This window comes from Carassius gibelio, chromosome A17 (assembly GCF_023724105.1).
Source record: "Carassius gibelio isolate Cgi1373 ecotype wild population from Czech Republic chromosome A17, carGib1.2-hapl.c, whole genome shotgun sequence".
In the NCBI taxonomy this organism is placed as follows: domain Eukaryota; kingdom Metazoa; phylum Chordata; class Actinopteri; order Cypriniformes; family Cyprinidae; genus Carassius; species Carassius gibelio.
Genome location: NC_068387.1, coordinates 1,283,609 through 1,308,120, shown reverse-complemented (window position 1 = coordinate 1,308,120; position 24,512 = coordinate 1,283,609). Strand labels below are relative to the sequence as shown.

At 37.9% G+C, this 24,512-nt stretch overlaps 1 protein-coding gene across 1 annotated transcript; it reads left to right on the top strand.

The window, feature by feature from the left end:
• Positions 1 to 22,994: 22,994 nt before the first annotated feature.
• Positions 22,995 to 24,128, top strand: LOC128031495 (glycoprotein hormones alpha chain 2). Its single transcript, XM_052619794.1, has 3 exons — positions 22,995 to 23,423; positions 23,511 to 23,698; positions 23,775 to 24,128. The coding sequence occupies exons 1-3, from the start codon at positions 23,330 to 23,332 to the stop codon at positions 23,847 to 23,849; spliced, it is 357 nt and encodes a 118-aa protein (XP_052475754.1). The 5' UTR covers positions 22,995 to 23,329; the 3' UTR covers positions 23,850 to 24,128.
• Positions 24,129 to 24,512: the final 384 nt, after the last annotated feature.

The following is a 24,512-nucleotide window of genomic DNA, read 5'->3' as shown; positions in this document are numbered from 1 at the left end:
AAATTGCCTGAGTTTTGAGAACGTAGCGGACGTAGAGGAGTATAATGTAAAAGGAGCTCATTCAAATACTGAGGTGCTAAACCATTCAGGGCTTTATAAGTAATAAGCAATATTTTAAAATCTATACGATGTTATGGTCATACTTCCTGGTTCTAGTAAGAACTCTTGCTGCTGCATTTTGGACTAGCTGTAGTTTGTTTACCAAGCGTGCAGAACAACCACCCAATAAATAATTGTGACAGCTTTACAGAGGTAGGAGTGTTTTAATTAGAATGATTAACATTTAGTTAGATGTCAAATTACTGAGTTAAGATAACTGCAAGACATAAGAGATCACTAATGTGTCGTCATCATGACGTTTTCCCAGTGGTGAACGCAAAGCATTTTGGGAATCCGCTGCACAAGCATTAGGCGCTAGACATGAGGGAAGAACACAGTGTTCAAGATGCTGTCTACCTATAAACTGCAATAGTTGTTCTCACGATAGAAGTGGCATAAAGCTTAAGAATGGAATATCATTTTATCGTTTTCCAGCGTGGAAAAATAATAGTACAAGCCATGTTTCAGAGGTGACAAAAAGGCGACGATGGAATGGATAGCAGCGGTAACACTCCACCACACATGATGGTGCTCAAAGCATTTTTACAAAGGTAACGTTAATCAGTTTTAAATGTTTAAATGTTACATCCAGGCTACATTGCAATTTATTTGGTGACTATGTTTGCAGTCAAAACTGCCTATGAAATGTTGGAGTGTGATCCTGCTTTGATTACATGAATAAATTAGTTTAAAATATATTAAAATAGAGAAGTAATTTAAAATTTCATTTTAAATTTCACAATATTACTGTTTTTATTATTATTAATTTTTTATCAAATAAATGCAGCCTTGGTGAGCAGAAGATGCTTCTTTTAAAAACATTAAAAAATCTTACTGACCCCAAACTTTTGAACGGGAGTGTATGTTGCCCCGTGTATAGATAATCTGGAATCCTCAGGAATAGAAGTTATGATATGACACGATTTCTTTATATTGTTACTGTCAGACACTACACCTGCACCTGAGATGGAAGATCCTGTGAATCCACCCCAACACCGGACACTTTCTACACCACTCATGAGATTGAGCTGAAGACTTTGCGGGATAAAATTGTGGTTGTGTGCTGTGCTTTGACCAATGTGTCCAAGTATTGTTGTGAAGGCGTCATGTTAGAATTATACACCATGCTCACATCTAATATATGAAATGTTTTTTTTTGTTTGTTTTCTAAAAAAAGATTTTGTTATGTCTCTTCTTACATGTAATGTTTTTTTAGCCATGTCTGTAAATAAAATACACAAAGATTGAATGTAATTCTGCCTCCTTTATCTTTATTAAGGAAGAATTGTGCAAAATCAGTGTTCTTTGGTTGCAAACACAATAACATAACTTAAATAGTAGTAACAACCAACTTAATTTCAGTTTCTTTACATATTTAACATGTAAATACATTTAGATGAATACATTTACATTTATAAAGAGTCCATAGAAATTATGAGAAACTGGAGATGTATGAGGTAGGTTGTGGGTGATAAGTCACAGACACATGCCTCTTCTCTGGCTGGTGCGCTGCTGAGTCCCACGCAGTCTAAACGGAACCACTGTATAGGACAGTTCTGATTATCACAAGCAAACATGTCATCAAGCTCTTCAGGCTGTCTGCAAAAGCACCACAACACAGCCTTTTCACATGCCCTTCTTTTGGGCTGGAGGTTGTTACCTTGACCAGACGCTCTGCTCGTAAGGATCGAGTCCTTTGATTCTCTTTATTTTCTCGTCATATCTCATCTTTGCATTAGGATTTAGTTTTAGGCGGTATGCTTCTAAAGACTACTTCGCCGCCTACGGGCTCACATCATCCTTTGAGAGCACGGGCGAGCGTGAAGTGCAGTGCTGAGATGGGATAACGGAGTGGTTTGATAGCCGAATTATGGTACACTCTTAGAAGAAATTGAACCTTTAGAGTTAAAAAAAGAACCTTTAAGTGCAAAAATGAACTTCTAGCTATCAAAAAGGTTCAAAGTTGAACTTAAAGGTTCTATAATGATCCACTGGTTATTTGGCAGTTATTTTAAGAACCTTTGCTGTGGTAAAAGGTTCATATTAGAATCTAGCATATTTAAGGTTCTTTCATGAACCTTTTCTAAGATGTAATGTAAAGACTAGACAGAGTACAGTTTGAACACGATTTGCTTAACTGTTACATTAGTAAATTATTAATTTACACACTGAATTTAATTTACTCTTATTCATTTACTAATTGTGATGTCAGATGCCACCTCACATATCTCTCAATTGCACAATAATCTTTAGTGCACCATGTTGTTGTAATTTTTTAGAACACACATTAAAAAACTAAGAAAAAAAAATAATAATAAAAATAAAAAAACTAAGTTCAGCTGTAAGTTAATAAATGAACCAGAAGCTATTCTGTGCTAAATGGAGAGAGTGAAGTGAAATTATTACCCCTAAAAATAAACTTTATGTTCAATAGGCTTTCTTCATATTTTACAGCCGTACATCTTTTAAATTTTCCCCATACCACATTCAACCTTCAAATCTCAGATAGCCTACTAATTCAGCTCAGAACATGACAAGTGACAAAAGTGAATTATTTTAAATTAATCTGGTTGCAAAACACCTTTTTAGACATATTTATATTATTGAGGAACACCCTTGTCATTTTGTAACACTCATTAAAATGTGAAGCATATATCTATATTTGTTGTGTAAGGTTTCGTCAGCAAGATTGTTTTTCTTTCTTTCTTTCTTTCTTTCTTTCTTTCTTTCTTTCTTTCTTTCTATATCTATCTATATTTCTGTCTTATTAGTACTATTATTATTATTATCATCATCATCATCATCATCATTATTATTACTTTTATTATTGCGATATTGTTTCGATTTTGAGAATAAAAACAATCAAAACATATGCATTTAAACCAGGGCGAAGGTTTCTGCATATGTCTATGGGTTTCTGGGCTTAATACACAAGTTGCGTAAAGCAACGCAAAGCACTGAGTCTGTTACACGCAAACAGAGTGAGTGGAGCAGCATGAATATCTGAGGTAAGACAGCAAAACCTTTCAAAAAAACGATTTCCTTTTTGAAAAGCTATGAAAATAACACCTACCTAATGTCATAACTGTGTGTTACATAATGAATAAATGACGACGTGCCACAGAATTAAGCACACAATATGTTAATGTGGCCACAATATTAAGTCACTTTACCCATCCAGAGTTAATTATTCTGCGTATATTGTGGTTACTAAAACACCTCAAGACCTTTTCTCAGATGTTTTATTTCAAGATATTTGTAAAGATTTTAGCCTGCTGGTTACCTGAGCACTCGTGTATGTATTGTTTTCACCAACATAGGGCGCTGTGAGCTACACTGATTGCTTGGTAATGTAACGTTACTGCTACTTCATTTATGAAGAACTGAACCTGGATGACAGCAGGATGCTATTATCATCAATTCTCATAAGAGACACCATTGTCCCTATATAAAGGTAGTATGTCAAATTAAAATAACACTGTTTGTACTTTATAACTGCCTTTCTAACTCTAACTTTATAAACATAATTTTATGACTCCTGTTGTTTTAACAGATACTGAAATTGATGAAGACACTTTAATGAACCTAAGACTGTGAAAGCTTAAATAGTCCATAAAAATGAAGGATGAAGTTAAATTTATAAGATTGCAAGAAAACCTAAATACCGAGATGCCAGCAAGACCACAGACACCACAAGTAAGTTACTATTCTACATGTGTTTAAAAATATGTGGACACCTTTACTAATTATTATTATTTACTATTGTAATTATTTAATGGGATGTACGGAAGAACTTAGTGACTTTGACATTTTCTTATAGTTATGCAATTGGTTGTTATTACAAAGCAAATTTATTGCATTCCCATTTTTAATGGGATGCTCAGTTAAGTGATGGTCAGGTCAAGTGTCAACATTTGTTCTTTAACAGGACAAAGCAAACAAGGTCTGTTTGATTAAATGCGCATATACATGGTAATGTCCATGCATTAAGTTTATAATTTTAGAGAATGATGGGGGTAAATGTTTTTTTCCCTCTATTTTCAGGTATTCAACAGGTGAACACGAGTTGTCTTCAGCCCTTGTTACCAAATACCAGTTCTTGAGAGAAAAGGCTGGCAGAGGATGTGCTTAAAAACAAATTAATAAAAAAGAAAGAACACCTTTAATTAATGTTGAAGAAAAAATGACATTTGCTGCAGGTTCAGTAAAGTAAGAAAACAGATAATTTTACCAGGAGTCCATCAAAAATATCGTAACCATTGTAGAGGTAGGTTTGCTAAAAAATAATGTGACACTTCAATACTTACATTTCTATTATCCTGTGAGAATGTTTCATGTAAATGTTTATTTACTTATTTTGCAGGATCTATCTGGTCAACATTTGTATCAAAAGAGCCCAAGGTCAGTTTGGGTAAAAGTCACAGACAAAGTCTGGAGGCACAGACCGAGATCAGCGTGTTGATTTGGCACACAAAAGTAATAAATCATTGATTTGCATGAACAGTACAGCTAAGAATCACAATGATCAAAAACATAGTATGCCATATTCAATTCAACAAATTTTCTATTAAAGTTTTCAGTGGTTGCTGCTGTCCTGCTGTTTCCACTTCTATTAAAGGAGAGTCTGATATCACTTTATGTCATCAGTGAGGAGAATGTATTTGTATCCATAATATCTAAATCTATAATTTGTTTTTTTTTCAACCCCTTCTCTTGTTTATGATTTCAATCAATCAATCAATCACCTTTATTTATAAAGTGCTTTAAACAAAATACGTTGCGTCAAAGCACTGAAAAACATTCATTTGGAAAACAGTGTGTCAATAATGCAAAATGATAGTTAAAGGCAGTTCATCATTGAATTCAGTTATGTCATCTCTGTTCAGTTTAAATAGTGTCTGTGCATTTATTTGCAGTCAAGTCAATGATATCGCTGTAGATGAAGTGACCCCAACTAAGCAAGCCAGAGGCGACAGCGGCAAGGAACCAAAACTCCATCGGTGACAGAATTGAGAAAAAAACCTTGGGAGAAACCAGGCTCAGTTGGGGGGCCAGTTCTCCTCTGACCAGACAAAACCAGTAGTTCAATTCCAGGCTGCAGCAAAGTCAGATTGTGCAGAAGAATCATCTGTTTCCTGTGGTCTTGTCCTGGTGGTCCTCTGAGACAAGGTATTTACAGGGGATCTGTATCTGGGGCTCTAGTTGTCCTGGTCTCCGCTGTCTTTCAGGGCAGTAGAGGTCCTTTCTAGGTGCTGATCCACCACCATGTCTGAATACGTACTGGATCCAGGTGACTGCAGTGACCCTTTGGTCTGGAGACAGACTGGATCTGGTGGCCACGGTGACCTCGGAACAAGAGAGAAACAGACAAATATTAGCGTAGATGCCATTCTTCTAATGATGTAGAAGGTACATAGGGTGTTATGTGAAGTGTTTCCGGTTCCGGTTTACCTTATTAATGCAGCCTAAAAATCCTTTAACGGATTTGGATATTAAAAGCATATTAGGCAAGGCAAGGCAAGGCAAGTTTATTTATATAGCACATTTCGTACACAATGGTAATTCAAAGTGCTTTACATAAAAGAAAGTAAAATAATCATGAAGAAAAATAATAACAAAAATAAAACAAGCAATTTTAAAACTGTTAAAATGATTAAAACATTTAAAAACAGTTAGAAAATGATTTTACATAAAAAAATAAAAATAAAATAAAACAGTGAAAATATAGTGCAATCACTTCTGACATTGCACAGTGCTCATTCAATAAATGCACAGCTAAAAAGATGCGTTTTGAGTCTAGATTTAAATGTGACTAGTGTTTTAGCACATCTGATCTCTTCTGGAAGCTGATTCCAACTGTGGGCGGCATAGTAACTAAAGGCGGACTCCCCTTGTTTTGTGTGAACCCTTGGTATTTCTAATTGACTTGATCCTAGTGATCTGAGTGCTCTGTTAGGTTTATATTCAGTGAACATATCTGCAATATATTTCGGTCCTAGGTCATTTAGTGACTTATATAAGAGTAAAAGTACTTTAAAATCAATCCTAAATGTAACTGGAAGCCAGTGTAAGGACCTGAGGACTGGTGTGATATGCTCAGATTTTCTGGTTCTAGTCAGAATCCTGGCAGCAGCGTTCTGGATGAGCTGCAGCTGTCTAATGGTCTTTTTGGGAAGGCCAGTGAGGAGCCCATTACAATAGTCCACCCTGCTGGTGATAAAGGCATGAACAAGTTTCTCCAAGTCTTGACTGGAAACAAAACATCTAATTCTTGCAATGTTTTTTAAATGATAGTATGCTGATTTAGTTACTGCTTTGACATGACTACTGAAACTGAGGTCTGTCTCCAGAATCACACCAAGATTCCTGACTTGATTTTTAGTTGTTTGACCCCTAGAGTCAAGGTATGCATTCACCTTGAACACTTCATCTTTGTTTCCAAATGCAATGACTTCAGTTTTTTCCTTGTTTAACTGAAGAAAGTTCTGGCACATCCAACTATTAATTTCATCAATGCATTGGCAGAGGGAGTCAATGGGGCTGTAGTCATTTGGAGATAAGGCTAGGTAAATCTGGGTATCATCAGCATAGCTGTGATAGGCAATTTGGTTCTTTCTCATTATTTGACTTAGTGGAAGCATATACAGGCTAAACAAGAGCAGTGCAAGAATTGACCCTTGTGGGACTCCGCATGTCATGGACGTGCACTTAGACTTATGCTCTCCTAGACTCACATAATAGCCTCTCCCTTCTAAGTATGATCTGAACCATTTGAGTACCATCCCAGAAAGCCCAACCCAGTTTTCCAGTCTCTCTAGTAGTATGTTATGATCGACAGTGTCAAACGCAGCACTGAGATCTAGCAATACCAGCACCTATATTTTGCCAGGGTCACAATTTAAGCGAATATCATTTATTATCTTAATGAGTGCTGTCTCTGTGCTGTGATGCAGTCGGAAACCAGATTGAAAATTGTCTAGGTATCCATTTGAGTTTAGGCATTTGTTCACCTGATTAAAAACTACCTTTTCTATAATTTTGCCTATAAAAGGAAGATTAGATATTGGTATAAAATTGCTCAAAATTGTGTTATCAAGATTGGTCTTTTTCAGGAGGGGCTTTACAACTGCAGTTTTTAGGGAGTTTGGAAATGTCCCAGAAAGAAGTGAGGCATTCACCACTTCTAAGAGATCTGCTTTTAAGCAGTCAAGCACACTTTTTAAAAAAGATGTGGGAAGTGTGTCAAGACAACAAGTTGACAATTTTAGGTGCTGCACTATGTCTTCCAGAATTTTGCTATCAATTGTTTCAAAAATAGACATAGTATCTTTTTGATATTTTGTCCGAATCTGTCTGACCTCTGCATTACTTTAGGATGTGCTAATCGCCTTCTTGATATTTATGATCTTCTCAGAAAAGAAAGAAGCAAACTCATTGCATTTGCTGTCTGAGAGCATTTCACTGGGATTCTGACTTGGGGGGTTTGTCAGTCTCTCAACAGTGGCAAAAAGAGTACAAGTGTTATTTAAGTTACTGTTTATAAGATTTGAGAAGTAGTTCTGTCTAGCTGTGGCTAGTTTCACATTAAAAGCATGAAGGATGTCTTTATAGATGCTATAGTGAATTTCAAGTTTCGTCTTTCTCCACATCCACTCTGCTTTTCTGCATTGTCTTTTCATACTTTGAACTGCTGTTGATCTTCTCCAAACTGATTTCTGTGTGTATGTTTTCTTACTGACTATTATTGGTGCAATATCATCAATAACATTCTTAACTTTTGAGTTGAAGGAATCAAGGAGAATATCAACAGAGTCTGCAGAAATGCTTGGTGTTAAAGATATAGCCTCCATAAATAGTACACTTGTGTTCTCGTTTATTCATCTCCTTCTGACAGACAGATCTAGATTCAGTGGTAGCAGAGATCAATATACAAAGAAAATACAGAAGTGATCAGATAGTGCTACGTCCTTAATAACAATTGATGAAATGTTTAGACCCCTACTGATGATTAGATCCAGAGTGTGTCCACTTTTGTGTATGGGTCAATGCACATGCTGAATCAGGTCAAAAGTGTTTAGAACCGTTATCATTTCTTTTGTAGTTTTGTTTTGTGCATTATCTATGTGAATATTAAAATCCCCTGCAATTGCAAAACAGTCAAACTCTGAGGAAATTATTGATAACATTTCTGTGACCTCTTCAACAAAGGCTGGAGAGTATTTTGGAGGCCTGTAAATAATAATAAACAGAATCCGTGGGGCACCTTTCAGCACAATCCCTAGATATTCGAAAGACAAGTACTGACCAAATGACACTTGCTTGCATTGATAGACATCTTTAAATATAGCAGCTACACCCCCACCTCTCCTAACAGTCCTGCAAACACTCATGTAAATGAAGTTAGGAGGGGCTGCTTCATTTAGGATTGTTGCACTTCAGCTGTCTTCTAGCCATGTTTCATTTAGAAACATAAAATCCAGATTGTTTGTGGTTATAATGTCATTGATTAGAAATGATGTATTTTTTTAGTGAGAATGTTTAAAAGTGCTAACTTGATGGCAGTGCTTTGTGTCTTTACATCAATCTTAGTTTGATGCAAAATAGGCTGCAAATTAGATGAGTCTGCCCTTCGGCTTGAGAGGCCTTAGACTTTCTATCATGTGCTAAAACTGAAATAGACAAAGCTACAGGCACACTGGGTTCCCGCTTGTTCAGTAAGCATTTGTGAATGTTGCTGCTATTATAGCGGGTACCTGGCACATATCACTGAGAGCTGCTATCAGTTGTTTTTGGTTCACCTTCAGCAGATAGGGTTTGGGCCCTGGCGTTGTGGCAGTGGTCGGAGAGCTCTCATAGGAACAGGGCCCACAGGCTTTGGTGGTTGGGGGGCCCGCCGTTTTTTTGTTGATATCTGCGGGCTAGCAGCGAATGAGTGGGAGAGTTTAGTCCCAACATACACCAATTCCTCCATTTTCTGTGAGAAGCACAGAAGTGGAGATGCTGGAGAGAGGGATAATGTGTCTGGTGAGATGGTCTGTGTCTCTGGTGTTTCAGGTGGCTGTGATGTGTTGTCCTGGCTTTCCTGGCTGTTTTCCAGAAAGTCGTACTTGGGTGGTGAATCTTGTAGCTGTTTTGATACATCACAGTCAGTCTGTGAGGAGCTCTGTGGTCAGGGCTCAGCAGGGATAGTGTCTATCAGCAGTGATTGTTTTGGCTGCATGGTGTTATCAGTGTCCTTGTGGGATATGTCAACCACATGATGACTCGGACCCGGTGTGTGTGTGCTAAATGGATTGACACACTCTGCTGAAGGATGACAAAGGGAGAAGTAGATATTGTCCTTAAACACTCTTGCACCAAGTTTGTTTGGGTGGAGGCTGTGGAAGATTTTTATTAGTAAGATTTTAATCAATCCAGAATAATCAATGTGAATCTAGCCATTTTTGTTGCTAGTTGTTTTTCCATTATAATCCTATAGGAAATGGATAGAAAGGAATATGCTTACGTGCAGGAATGTACAGGGCTAATGAATAACATATGGTTAGACATACATTAAGGACCTCCCCTCCCTAGGGACTTAGGTAAAGTGTAATCTAAAGGAAAAGTTTTACCATGTGGAACCGCCCCATATAGTGTATATAAGGAGAAACAAAATAACATTTCGAGAGATCTCCTTGCAACGAGCTCTCGACTTTGTTTTGCTTAAAATAAAGTCTTTTCTTCTGAGAGAGAAATCCCTGACTGAGTTCGATTCTTTGGAGAACCGGCAAAATACACCACAGATTTGGCGACCACAAAGGGACTGGAAAGGAGCAGAGTGGACGACTGCTTTTGAGCTGACTGATGAGCAACACACACACAGTGGTGGCCATCATAGAATAAGGTAAGCATTTTTGCTTATATAATTAGTGTGTGTTGTTGACTGGTCAGTTCTGAGTGGTAAGGACACTTAAAATCTGCTCTTCCAAATTTAGAAAAATAATATGATATCTAAATTGAAAAAGGGGTTTTACTCCAGAAGAAATAACTGCATGCACATATTTGGCTTATTAATAGGAAGGCCTTGGAAGGCAACCTCGATTTAAGACAAATATGGTGTAGGCAGAAAGACATGGCATGCTGTGTGTCTGTGTTTATCGGATAGCTGGGCCTAGGTAGGACAGTGATAAACGGATAAGCAGATTAAGGAATCGCGAGGAAAAGTCCCACGGATACCGCTTTGAGAATGTATAAGTGAAATTCTCGAAGGACAGAAATAGGTGGGCCCTTAAGGAGCTCTAGGTGAGCTGTGTTTTGTTGTGTGGATGTCTCTGTGTCCGGACGAATGAATGTGTGAACAAGTAAATTCCGTATTGGTGGGTAAAAGTTGCGCACCATTCTTGGACCGTCACTTCAGGGTGGCTGGGTTGAGTTGGACGCAGCTAGAATTCACTTGAGAGGGATGAATTTATGATGAGCCTTGATAATAAAAGGACAATTAATGTGTGATTATCCCTTAAATAAAGGGAAAAAGTATGCAAGAATAAGCACTCTGGCTCAATAAAGAGTGCAGAAAGTGTGAATGAGGTTAGGAAAATAGCATCAATAAAGTTTGAACCAAGATCTATAATAGATTTTTGCATTTAGGATGTCTGGGGCAAAGGGGAGAAAATTTTCTGAGACCAGTGTAGTGGGAGTGAGAACAAAGGAGGACGTTTCCACAGTAAAGTTGTATTACATGGGTGGAGCAAGAGGTGCTCTCCCCTCCTGGACCATCACTTGGGAGTGATCAGGTTACAGAGACTGGTGTTGAGAAAGGAATGCAGGAGCCCTAAAACAATAAAGTTAACTGAAGAAAGTTGTTTTAGAGAAAAATAAATACAAATGTTCCAAGAAATGGACTAATATAGAGATGGCAGATATGGTGGAATATAGATATAATAACAAATTAATTAAAATAAGATATGCATTTATTATTTAATAACTTATATTAATAGATGAATTTAAAAGATGCACGTGCTTAAAACTTTTTTAATACGTGAAGACATCTAAAATCTGTATCTTGTTATCCCTGGGACAGTATGAAAGTTAATCCATTACAGAGTTTCAGAGATTGGGCTTGTGTAAATGTAAAAAATAAAAGAAATAACTTGTGCAATGTGGAATGAAAGCAAGATTGGGTGACCAAGTTAATAGACATTTTGATTTAAAAGCTATAGGCATTTTACAATAGGAAGGGAACTAGTTGCTTAAAGAATTAAATTTAATTATTTTATTTACAATAATAGGAATTATTTTATGTTGGTTAGGAAACATTAAATTCACAAATACCAGATTATTCTGAATCATGTATGCAAATTTAGAAGAAAAATGATGATTGAAGTCTTTATTTTACCATATGCATGTCTGACTGTTATAAAAGGAAGGTTTATTTTATTTTATTGCAGTATATTTAGATAATAAAGGTAGCTGATTTCTGCATTTTGCAAAGAAGAAAAATGCTTGCTATTTTCCTGCAATGAAGAACTTGCTTAACTAACAAAGAATAAGAGAACTTTCAACCAGATGATTTTGTTTTTATTAAGGGACCACTGAAAGAAGAGGTTGAAAAGTGAAAATTAGAAAAAGAGCTGACTGCTCAGACACAATTTGGTCAGAAGTTACATAGGTACATTTGATTAATGCAGTCTCTGAGTGTTCAAATTTCAGATGACTTCCGGAACAGTGCCTTGACAAAGGAAAGCAATGAAATGGAGTCTGTCGAGGAATGGCAAAGCAGCAAACACAGCTGCAGAGAGAAGAAGAGGGAGGGGCTGACGGATGTTCCCCTCCCCTCTTGAAAGAGAAGAACACACTTCAGCAAGGAGAAGACTGAAATTAAAGCAGGAAAAGGTGAATCTTTCACTTGAGACTTTTCCTGAGGTTGAAAAGAACATTATGAAATGCAAAACTCTGGCAGAAAGCAACCAGAAGCCAGACTGAGAAGAAGAAGAAAAACAACGGAGACCGAACGCCACAACATCAGGTCTTTGAGTGCCATCACAGACTGACGACCCAGTACAACAGCCCAGGCCTGATGATGTCATCAGAAGGACTTCCATCCCTTAAGTGCACAGGTGCTGCATATTCAATGAACACTATAGAGACTGCTTCAAATTTAAATTATTTTATTTAATTATTTTATTTACTATGTTTTAATCTTGATTATTCACTGGTCTCACAGCACTTCCTTAAATTCTGTGTTTTAACTAACTCTCTCAATCTGCTTTTCAATAGGTTCCAGTCCAGCCTCATGTCTTAAAGAAAAATTAATTTTGACAGACAGAAGTGAGTACTTGACTCACCAATCAGATAAACATGGAGCTGGATTTGGCATAGTAAGACAGTTTCATTAAACAACTAGGGGAAAGTGCACAACTGAATACTTGACAACAATGCTGAGCTCTTTGGGAAAGAATAGAATAAATAAATAAAATGAAAAAGGGTATCTTGATGAACAATAGAAAAATATATATTGTTGAGAATATAGAAATATTGGTCACTCCATTTTGTTTAAAGGTAATTTTCTAAGGTAAAACTGAATAAAATAATATTGAATAAAAAAATATTCCAAAGATCCAAAATCACGTAATAAAATATACTGTCAACACTGAGGATAACAAAATGGAAATGTTGATGGCCATGGATCCAAGATTTACAGAGATCTCCAATCCTCTTCTCAGAGTCGCTCATGAGCAATAACAAAAAAGTATTTGACTAAACTTTAAATTAGACAAACACGTGACATTTGAGAAATGATAATTGGCTCTCTCAAATGCCCAATGCCTAGGCCTAATATTCTAAACAAATTAATCTATGAGATTTTGAAAAAAGGAAGGAAAGAAAGAAAAGAAAAGTTTTTGGCAAAAAAAAAAAAAAAAGGGGGGGGGGAGTGAAGAAAAAGTATGAATGATGGTGTTGTATGGCATGAAAGAGAGTGTCTGACGAGACACTGAGGCAATTCAATCAATTTGCCCAAACAGCTGTATACAAATTTGAATGTGGGCCCACAGGGCAAACTTATGCCCAGTAAAATAATGACCATGGATGTATTTGGTTAAGTTTCCTGGTCAGTACCAAGGTCTTTGTTGTGGCAGAAATAAAAACAGTGCCACACATGCGCAGCGTATAACATGGGAAGGCAGAGCAAAGCAAGCTTGCTCTGTCTACCCAACATTTACCTTCCTTTTCAGCATATCATGATGGAGCTGATTGTGTCAAAAGGATGAAATATTATCTTTCTGACTGTTAAAATAAATGCAGTGGGTTGAGTGTTTTCCAGGTCAAAAGGCCTATGCTACCGAGCAAGATAGACCTAGATAATTTATCCAGTGATATAGTGGAACTCAGTTTTCAAAACAAAGAGATAACTAAATAAGCAAATTGTTGAGAATAAAATTGAAAGGAATTAAAAAATAGTAAAGACAGCACAGGAATTGTGAAAACTCAAAAAGGGGCCAAGACAGCCCTCAACCCACATTACATTTCCACAGGTCACACCAAGAAGGACGACTGGAAAGATGAACAAATTAACATGCTTGATAACACTAACAAAAAATTCTTAAGTTTTCCATATACAGGTGACAGCAGTTCCAGTAAGGCCAAGGAATGCTTCGCTCCATCAAAGAGAACCAGTGAGGGTGCAGTTATGATCTCAAGAGAGCCTGGCATTAATCAGCAAAACGGTTACAGAGTGACACCTGAGTTCACATCTCTAACCTTAAAATACCCCAACCAGCTTCAACAACTCCACACAGCATGAAGTGAGGGATGAAGGGCGTGCTGGTAATGACCCACCCTTGCCAACGAGGGAAAGACCATTGCAACGACTCGCAAAGAGTCTCCCTGGTGAAGATGGAATGAGAGAATGATGGGACTGCTACTGAGATCAAAATACTTGGGTGCAGATATGAGCCAACAAATAGAAAAGAAAAGGTGGAAAGAGAATTTTAAGTAATGGTAGATGAAGAATTTGAAGGTTATGAGAAGGGAAATCTGGATGTAGGAAGATTTGAAGGGAAAATAGAGCAATTTGATGCAACAAATAGAATGAAAGGAGCAAAATAGAAAAGCTCAAGATTTGTGAATTGAAGAAGGAAAAGTATGTGTTATGTTTGGGGAAAATGCTGTATTTATAGAAGGGAGCATTTAATGAAGAACTGATCAACTTGAAAAGGCTAAGAATGGTGATAAAGAAAATGTTGGAAAAGATAATAAAATGTAAGACTGGTTTGATTTACAGTTAGGAGCATGTGGAGCATAGTTTACAATTAAATAGGGAAAGTTTTTAGGAATGGCATTAATGACAGGATATTTACTATTTTACTGTATACTTCCTATATTGAGGTCACTAGTCAAAGCCACAGTTAAGCAAATTAAATTCAAAGATATCAAAATAATGGGAAATTGATACATAAGGTATCTAAGCTGAAGTTCAACTCTTATAATCTTGTGATATTCAATGTGTGATGTGATTTGTATTTGTATGTGTATGTATTTTTACGCCTTTTATACAAAACTGTGATAATCAGGCAAATGCTGAACCAATTGCACATTCATGTTTTTAACAATGTCTACTATTAAAGAGGGGTTAGGGAGACTGGATCTTTTACTCACTCCATGTTAAATTAGGAGAGAGATGTTTGGTCCAGTAATCCCTCAGAGTGGAATTTCATAATCTAGTCACTGGTGATAATACAATGTGACTTATTTAGTCACTAGGTAGTGTAACTAATATGACTGGATTATGGAGTAGCACTCTGGATAAGAATAATCAAATGTGAGACTTATTAAGTCTCAAAGGGGAGAATATGTGGAAGATTTTTATTAATAAGATTTTAATCAATCCAGAATAATCAATGTGAATCTAGCCATTTTTGTTGCTAGTTGTTTTTCCATTATAATCCTATAGGAAATGGATAGAAAGGAATATGCTTACGTGCAGGAATGTACAGGGCTAATGAATAACATATGGTTAGACATACATTAAGGACCTCCCCTCCCTAGGGACTTAGGTAAAGTGTAATCTAAAGGAAAAGTTTTACCATGTGGAACCGCCCCATATAGTGTATATAAGGAGAAACGAAATAACATTTCGAGAGATCTCCTTGCAACGAGCTCTCGGCTTTGTTTTGCTTAAAATAAAGTCTTTTCTTCTGAGAGAGAAATCCCTGACTGAGTTCGATTCTTTGGAGAACCGGCAAAATACACCACAAGGCCATCCGGTTTAAACAATTGTCTATGGCCCCAGAAAAGACTGAAGTTGTCGATGAAATTTACTCCTTTTATATTACAAGATCTTTGTAGCCATGTGTTCAGCCCAAGCAACCGTGAAATAACATATTAGTAACATATTAGTATGTTATGTGTATGCCAGGTTAAAGAGATGGGTCTTTAATCTAGATTTAAACTGCAAGAGTGTGTCTGCCTCCCGAACAATGTTAGTTAGGTTATTCCAGAGTTTAGGCGCCAAATAGGAAAAGGACCTGCTGCCCGCAGTTGATTTTGATATTCTAGGTATTATCAAATTGCCTGAGTTTTGAGAACGTAGCGGACGTAGAGAAGTATAATGTAAAAGGAGCTCATTCAGATACTGAGGTGCTAAACCATTCAGGGCTTTATAAGTAATAAGTAATATTTTAAAATCTATACAATGTTTGATAGGGAGCCAGTGCAGCGATGATAGGACCGGGCTAATATGGTCATACTTCCTGGTTCTAGTAAGAAGTCTTGCTGCCGCATTTTGGACTAGCTGTAGTTTGTTTACTAAGCATGCAGAACAACCACCCAATAAAGCATTACAATAATCTAACCTTGAAGTCATAAATGCATGGATTAACATTTCTGCATTTGACATTGAGAGCATAGGCCGTAATTTAGATATATTTTTTAGATGGAAAAATGCAGTTTTACAAATGCTAGAAACGTGACTTTCTAAGGAAAGATTGCGATCAAATAGCACACCTAGGTTCCTAACTGATGACGAAGAATTGACAGAGCAACCATCAAGTCTTAGACAGTGTTCTAGGTTATTACAAGCAGAGTTTTTAGGTCCTATAATTAACACCTCTGTTTTTTCTGAATTTAGCAGTAAGAAATTACTCGTCATCCAATGTTTTATATCGACTATGCATTCCATTAGTTTTTCAAATTGGTGTTTTTCACCGGGCCGCGAAGAAATATAGAGCTGAGTATCATCAGCATAACAGTGAAAGCTAACACCATGTTTCCTGATGATATCTCCCAAGGGTAACATATAAAGCGTGAAGAGTAGCGGCCCTAGTACTGAGCCTTGAGGTATTCCATACTGCACTTGTGATCGATATGATACATCTTCATTCACTGCTACGAAGTGATGGCGGTCATATAAGTACGATTTAAACCATGCTAATGCACTTCCTCTGATGCCAACAAAGTGTTCAAGTCTATGCAAAAGAATGCTGTGGTCAATTGTGTCAAACGCAGCACTAAGATCCAATAAAACTAATAGAGAGATACACCCGCGATCAGATGATAAGAGCAGATCGTTTGTAACTCTAAGGAGAGCAGTCTCACTACTATGATACGGTCTAAATCCTGACTGGAAATCCTCACATATATAATTTTTCTCTAAGAAGGAATATAATTTCTTCTAAACATTTGTCTTTAGAATGGAATTATTCTATGGAGCTCTCTCTCTCTCTATATATAATTAATTTCACGTTAACTACTAAATATTGTTATAGTATAACATTATTTTCTCCTTGTTTGGGAACCAGATACACCCAACACTGTGCTGTTTATAAAGGGACATGCCTTGGATGTGGAGTCTTAAGAAATAATGATGGCAGTGGAGGAGGAGCCGAGGAGGTCTGTGAAGTAGACGATGTGAACACAGCTCTACACTTCAACTTCAAGATTGAATATGCTTCAAAGTTGAGAGACACCCTGACTTTTACTGAAAAAAGTTTAATGTATCATAATGCCAAAACCAATATGCCACCCACAATGGCCAATTATTATTATTTGTTTTATTAAATTAATGTGTATTTATATAAATGCATGATATTTATTGTTGTTTATGTATGTGTTTGTTAGTTTGTTTGTAATACATATTTATGGATGAATGTTTATTTATTTGTGTTTATTGGTTTGTTTGTAATACAAATTTATGAATTAAACAGTTTATGGACAATCATGGTGTTCTGTGTTTATAGTGAATAGTAATGTCTAACAATAATAATAATAATAATAATAATAATAATAACAATAATGTTATTGCTATCTAGAAAAGGGTTCATAAAGGAACTGATAAGGGTCATTAATGCACCTTTAAGTGAAGGTTCCAATTAGAACCTTTTCAAAAAGGTTCAAAAATGAACCTTTTAGGTTCCCCCACAGTTGCAATCTCCAGAAACCTCAAAAGGTTCATTTTTGAACCTTTTCTTCTAAGAGTGTAGGCCGCCTAATAATTATAATAAAAACGTTGGTTGGAGAATGAGCCTAATATCGTCTTGGCTATCGTCGATTCATGATGCTATCACCGCAACCTAGGATGCATGGCATATCTTTAAGCGGAGGTGATGTGTGTTATGTTTATTTTTATTTTATTTTTTTGCATGTGAACAGATGCTGCTGCGGCAGTGGGGAGATACGAGAAAGGCTCCTGCGGGAGCAGACACTGCTGCGGCAGTAACGAGGTATAGGAAAGGCTCCTGCGGGAGCAGACACTGCTGCGGGCGGCAGTGACGAGGTATAGGAAAGGCTCCTGCAAGAGCAGACACTGCTGTAGCAGTGGGGAGATACAGGAAGGCTCCTGCGGGAGCAGAAACTGCTGCGGCAGTGAGGAGGTACAGGCTCCTGCGGGAGCAGACACTGCTGCGGCAGTGGGGAGATATGGGAATGCTGTAGATGTTGGCTGTGGGGAGAGTAAAAAGGGTTAGTAACATTTAATGGGGCAAGCTAAAAATGAATGGGTAGCTTACTGTGTTACCAGCTTAGCAATTGGTCGCCTGATTTGACAATTCCTCAAGCCTTGTTCACATTATTATGTTCCTGTTGGAAAAGCATCTTTCCTCTCATTTGGCCTCCGGGCTCTTTAGACGGTCTCCAGAGCGGATACATTTGGAACGCTGTTTTCACGTTGTAATATGGACTGTGGAAACAGAGGCTTTTGGAAACGATGGAGCATGTTTAGTCTTGTAAGACGTTGTACCGAAAGACATGATTATAGCAGTAACGTTAACGCCTTACCAGTCACCCCCCATTTTTGGCATGGAGACAGAAATTACATACCCAAAATACAAATGTTTCTGCTCATGATTCTTTCTGACTAGATACATGATCAACATTTGTCCATGAGCTAACACTTCAACGTTTACCGTTCAGGAATAGGAATCGTTTTCCTGACATAAATTACTAAATAACTGTCACTGAAATGATGTTTTATCGAAATATTGGACAAATATCGAAGCCAAAGTCTTTAGACTTTCGATTGATGCACGGTTTATCCAGATCAGGTAAGAGAGTGATGTTTAACGTGCTGTGAAAGTGAAACGATAATAAACTGGGGCCGTTGACGATGCTTGCAAGCAAATGGGTTAATAGCAGTTATGTGGTATTCACTTCCAAGTGGTTTCTAAACATATTTACTTGCCAGTTTTTTCGTATTACGCTCATTAAAAAGGTGACAGTAATGTTACTCACACTTGCTATCCTGCGTCAAAACACGAGAGCAGATGCGTTTTAGATGAATTTTGAGTGATCACCCCATTGAATAGTGAAATAAGTGCCTAAATGATTTGGTCCTACCAGAAAACTTGCATGGAAATGAAAATTTTAAATTAAATTAAGCATTTAGCAGGCGCTTTTATCCAGCGACTTACAGGCATTTTTTGTATTATTTTTTTTTTATATATATCATGGAACTTATTTCTGTATCATTTCAGTGAGGTTTAAACATGCGCGGTAAGGCGAATGTAATGCCTTGGCTTCGTGGTTAAAAGTGGCATCATCATCCGACGGAATCACGTTTGTATCTGTAGTCCAAATCTATGCGCAATCCACACTCCAGATCAGCAGGTGGTGGTAATGCATCTTTACGCTGGTTTGCCAAAACAACCATAACACTAGTAGAAGAAGACGGAACTGCGTCATGACGTCGTTTAACAAACTTTAGCCGCGAACTTGCTTTTAGATGTAACACTTTGGATGCCAACTGCCGTAAAAATCCAATGAAGAAGAAGAAACTGCTTTTAGCGTATTCTCCTGAAAATGTATTGGTTAACGTTGCGAGGTCTGCACCGCTAGGGGAAACGCCGGAGTGAAAGGCTGAGCCGCGGTGGGAAGTGAGAGAGGCTTGCTGCGATGAGAACTAGGGTTCTGCCCAGGCTGGTTGGATTCCTTCTGGTGCAATCCAGCGCTCGAGGAGAGCTCAGTCTCGGGCGGCACGATCGTTGTGTCGAGCGAGGCGAGCTCGGAGCCTGCACGGTCTATTGGCGTTACGTGTGGCTTGGCAAGGAGAGAAGCTGTCGCGATGACGCTTAAGACTTTTCTAGTTGGATGACAGACCATCACCTTCAACTTAAACTGGTTGTAGTTTCAACAAACTAATCACTTTATTAAAATTTCACCAAGTTAGGCTCATCAACCACAACTCCTAAAAACAGCTTGAAACCTTGGAGTTGGGATTAATAAGCTGAATTTCTCAGACCACATTGCTAAAACTGCCTGGTACTGCAGATTTGCTTTACACAACTTTAAGAAGATCAGGCCGTTTCTTTCAGAATATGCAACACAACTCCTTGTTTAAGCTCTTGTTCTATTTGGTCCTGCAGATTTGCTTTATACAACATTAGGAATATCAGGCCCTTTCTTTCAGAACATGCAACACAACTGCTTGTTCAAGCTCTTGTTCCATCCAGTTTTGGTCTTGCAGATTTGCTTTATACAACATTAGGAAGATCAGGCCCTTTCTTTCAGAACATGCAATACAACTCCTTGTTCAAGCTCTTGTTTTAACCAGCCTGGACTATTGCAATTATCTCTTGGCAGGTCTTCCATCCACTTTTATCAAACCTCAACAATTAATCCAAAATGCAGCTGTAAGATTAATTTTTAATGTGTCAAAAAAATGCTAGTCACACCTTTGTTTATCAATTTGCACTGGCTACCAGTAGCTGCTCGCAATTCAAGACATTGATGTTTGCCTACAAAACCACCACTGTCTCTGCACCCTTTTATCTAAATGCTTTACTTCAGAGTTATGTGCCCACTAGAAGCTTGTGTGCTGCAAGTAAACAACACATTATTGTGCTATGTATATACAGTATACACATATATGTATGTGTGTATATATATATATATATATATATATATATATGTGTGTGTGTGTGTGTGTGTGTGTGTGTGTGTGTGTGTGTGTGTGTGTGTTGTGTGTGTGTGTGTGTGTATGTATCAAAGTTCGTGGGATGGAAGGAAGAGGACAAAGGGTTCGGCTGGACTGCTGACAGGTTTATTAAACAAAAATAACTAAAAGGTTGCAAACACCCAAACGGTGACTCTTATTCTGACACTTCAAAAGTGCTTTCGTTTCACTCTTTCCGGCTCGGGTCAGCAGTCCGTCTCTCTCTCGCTTGCTTCCATCTCTCCTGGAGTTTTATACTCTCTCTATGCCAATGCCCCCCCCCCCCCCCGGAGAGGTAGTCGGCCACCACCATCTGAACACCCGGCCTGTGGATCACCTTGAACTTAAAAGACTGAAGAGCTAGATACCAACGAGTGATCCGCTTGTTGGTATCCTTCATGCGGTGGAGCCACTGCAGCGGAGCGTGGTCCGAACAGAGGGTGAACTCCCATCTCAGGAGATAATAGCAGAGGGTGAGGACGGCCCATCTGATGGCAAGGCACTCTTTCTCGATGGTGCTGTACTTAGCCTCTCTCTTTGAGAGCTTCCGGCTAATGTACAGCACCGGCTGTTCCTCCCCCTCTATCTCCTGGGACAGGACTGCCCCCAGCCCCCTGTCCGACGCATCTGTCTGCAACAGAAAAGGGAGAGAAAAATCAGGAGAGTGTAACAACGGCCCGCCACACAGAGCAGCCTTGACCTGAATAAAGGCCTGCTGACACGGCTCCGTCCACTGGACCGTATCTGGCACCTCCTTTTTAGTAAGGTCAGTCAAAGGGCTGGTGAGGTCCGAATAATTAGGAATAAACCGTCTATAATATCCCGCCAGCCCCAAGAACTGCCTTACCTCCTTTTTGGTCTTGGGATGTGGGCAGGTCGCAATAGCGGCTGTCTTATCAATTTGGGGATGCACCTGCCCATGCCCCAAGTGGAAGCCCAGATACCTTACTTCCACACGCCCAATCGCACACTTCTTTGGGTTGGCCGTGAGCCCCGCTCCCCTCAGCGACCTCAGGACAGCCCTCAGATGCTGCATATGCCGCTACCAATCATTACTAAATATAATGATATCATCTAGGTAGGCAGCTGCATACGCAGCATGGGGCCACAGAATCCTATCCATGAGGCGCTGAAAGGTAGCTGGGGCCCCGAACAAGCCAAACGGAAGGGTAACAAATTGGTGCAATCCAAACGGCGTTGTGAAAGCTGTCTTTTCTCTGGACAATGGAGACAAAGGGATCTGCCAATAGCTACTATTAGATTCTTCTATTACCCCCATGTCAAGCATAGCACCTAATTCAGCCTGAACTACTTTTTTCTTGTGCTCAGGTAAACGATACGGCCGGCTGCGAACTACCACGCCCGGCTCGGTCTCGATATGGTGCTGAATCAGGTTAGTACGGCCCGGTAGGGGCGCGAAGACGTCGGCGAACTCTGCCTGCAATTTCGTTAATTCAGTGAGTTGGGACGCCAAAAGGTGATCTCCACCTGGAGCCAGGGCAAGGGATTGTGGTTTGATATTCGCCTCTGGCCCGAGATCATCCTCTCCGCCAATCACGGTTCCACATCATTCCATTTTTTTAGGAGATTGAGGTGGTAGATCTGACGGAACCAGTTCATATCGGACCGTATTACCTCATAATCGAGATCTCAGACCTGTCGTGCAACCTCAAACGGTCCCTGCCACTTAGCCATTAATTTGGAGCTCGACGTTGGGAGTAATACAAGTACGGATAGGAGAGCGGGAGGGCAGGTCATTGTGTAAATAGCACAAATAAATAAAAATTAACGAACATATAAATTAGACAATTTCAAACAGGGCCCACTGGTACAACCTTAACCTTCAACCTTCGCTTGTGGAATGTGGAATTAGTTTACAGCTTTTTCAAGCAGTTTGAAAAAGCTGTAAAAGGATGCAGCACAATAAATTTACAAAGTAATGCAAAATCTAGTCCAAAGGCTCAAAATAAACTGCAGTGTTGAAAATACGGTAGCATAAAATAGCGTTTTTTGAGAATATGTCTGTATGTTGTCATTGTCAATTCCTACAATCTCAGTTTGTTATTTATGTGACATACTCCTCTCCATCTGGCACTGAAAATATCTAATTACCTTTGTATCAGACGACACAATCCAATCCAAGGTCTTGTGGATTTGCAAATGGAAAGATTGAGAGATAGTGAAAGCAGAGCAAACATTCAACCTTGATACTTGATACTGTGTGATTATAGAAGAGATTAATGACAGCGTTAATTACAGGTTAATTTATGTGTTAGTAAACCATTTATGCTTAACTAACAATCTGAATGCTTGAATAAAAAAACCAAAACAAAATAAACAAATGTTTTCTGTACAAGTTTTTTTTTTTTTTTTTATCAACAATGTGAACGATGCAAGTCAGAGATCTCAAAGATAAAATATTGTTTATTGAAACCACAGTACGTTCAGTTCTTTTCTTCATTTGCCTAATGGATTACTAGGTCAGCAAGGGAACAGTCACAGACTTGGTCATGCGTTCACACACACAAGCACACACACAAAACGGGGCAGACATAAGCAAGGTATAAAAGGTAACTATACCTATTTCTGAGCAGAGGGATTGATCACATCTTGCAGGAAGTCAAGAACAAAGGTAATTTTTCAAAATAAATATTTGTGAGCTCAAAGAGTACATTTAAAATGTACAAATGGGAAATTCTGAGAAGAATTATCCATGAATGTATTTATTGAATTTTGAAAATATGAGTCCAGTTCTGTAAAGTATATTCTATTTTAGTGTTTTTTTTTTTTGTTTGTTTGTTTTTTTTCCTTTCTTCTATTATAGCAACCATGTTTTGGACAAGATATGCTGGAGCAAGTATTTTATTGTTTTTAATGCTTATTCATCTTGGTCAACTGTATCCAAGAAATTACATGAATAACTGTAAGTTAATAATAACCAGTGATTATATTTTGATACTTCATATGGGACCTTTTCCTTTACTATTATTTTTATTTTATTTTATGCAAGTTGGATGTGAGGAGTGCAAACTCAAAGAGAACAACATTTTCTCAAAACCTGGGGCTCCTGTCTATCAGTGTATGGGATGCTGTTTTTCTAGGGCTTACCCTACGCCCCTGAGGTCCAAGAAAACCATGCTTGTTCCAAAAAACATCACATCAGAAGCTACATGCTGTGTAGCCAAAGAAGTTAAACGGGTAAAATGTGCAATTCTATATAATATTGTTTCATTATGTTATATATAGGCTTAACAAATATTGTATTTGTTTGTAGGTGCTTGTCGATGATGTCAAACTAGTGAACCACACAGACTGCCACTGCAGCACCTGTTACTATCATAAGTCTTAAAAAATATTGAAGCATTCAAGATTTGCTTGTGTCTGCCTAAAACTAGTTATGTTCCCATCTACCTGTCATTTTATGCCAATTATTAGAATTTTGTTTGTTGTGCATATTTACTTTTCTACCATGCAAATTTCTTCAAAACATTTTCAAAGCTGAGTGTTGTTTTACACCACTTCTTTTCCAAAAGTTTGCCATCATTATTGTATTTATTATAATGTTTTTTTCATAAAAAAATGCAAAAAAGCATAATCACTGCGCTTGATGTTAGTTTGAGCCCTCCTTTACTGGTAATTGCAATTATTGTCAATTATCACTTGTCATCTTGCTGTTGTAAGATTGTTCAAATCCACAACTTAAATAAAATCTATTATTGCTTGTGACAGTTTTTGTGTTTCATTTTTTTTCTCAATTTTTTTGCTTTATCCGTATATATAGATGAAGACTGAAATTACTTCACACTTACAAATAAAGGTTTCAAATGGATTTATACTTTGAAGTCATTGAAGAACCATTTTGGAAGAAAAAGTTTCAGTAAATACTTTTAAAAACTTTTTTTTTATCTCTCTCTCTCTCTCTCAGTGTGAGGAACATTTTAATCAAAACCCATGAAAAAGACTTCAGCCTGATGCCATACTGGAACAAACTCCCACACATGCTGAGAGAAAC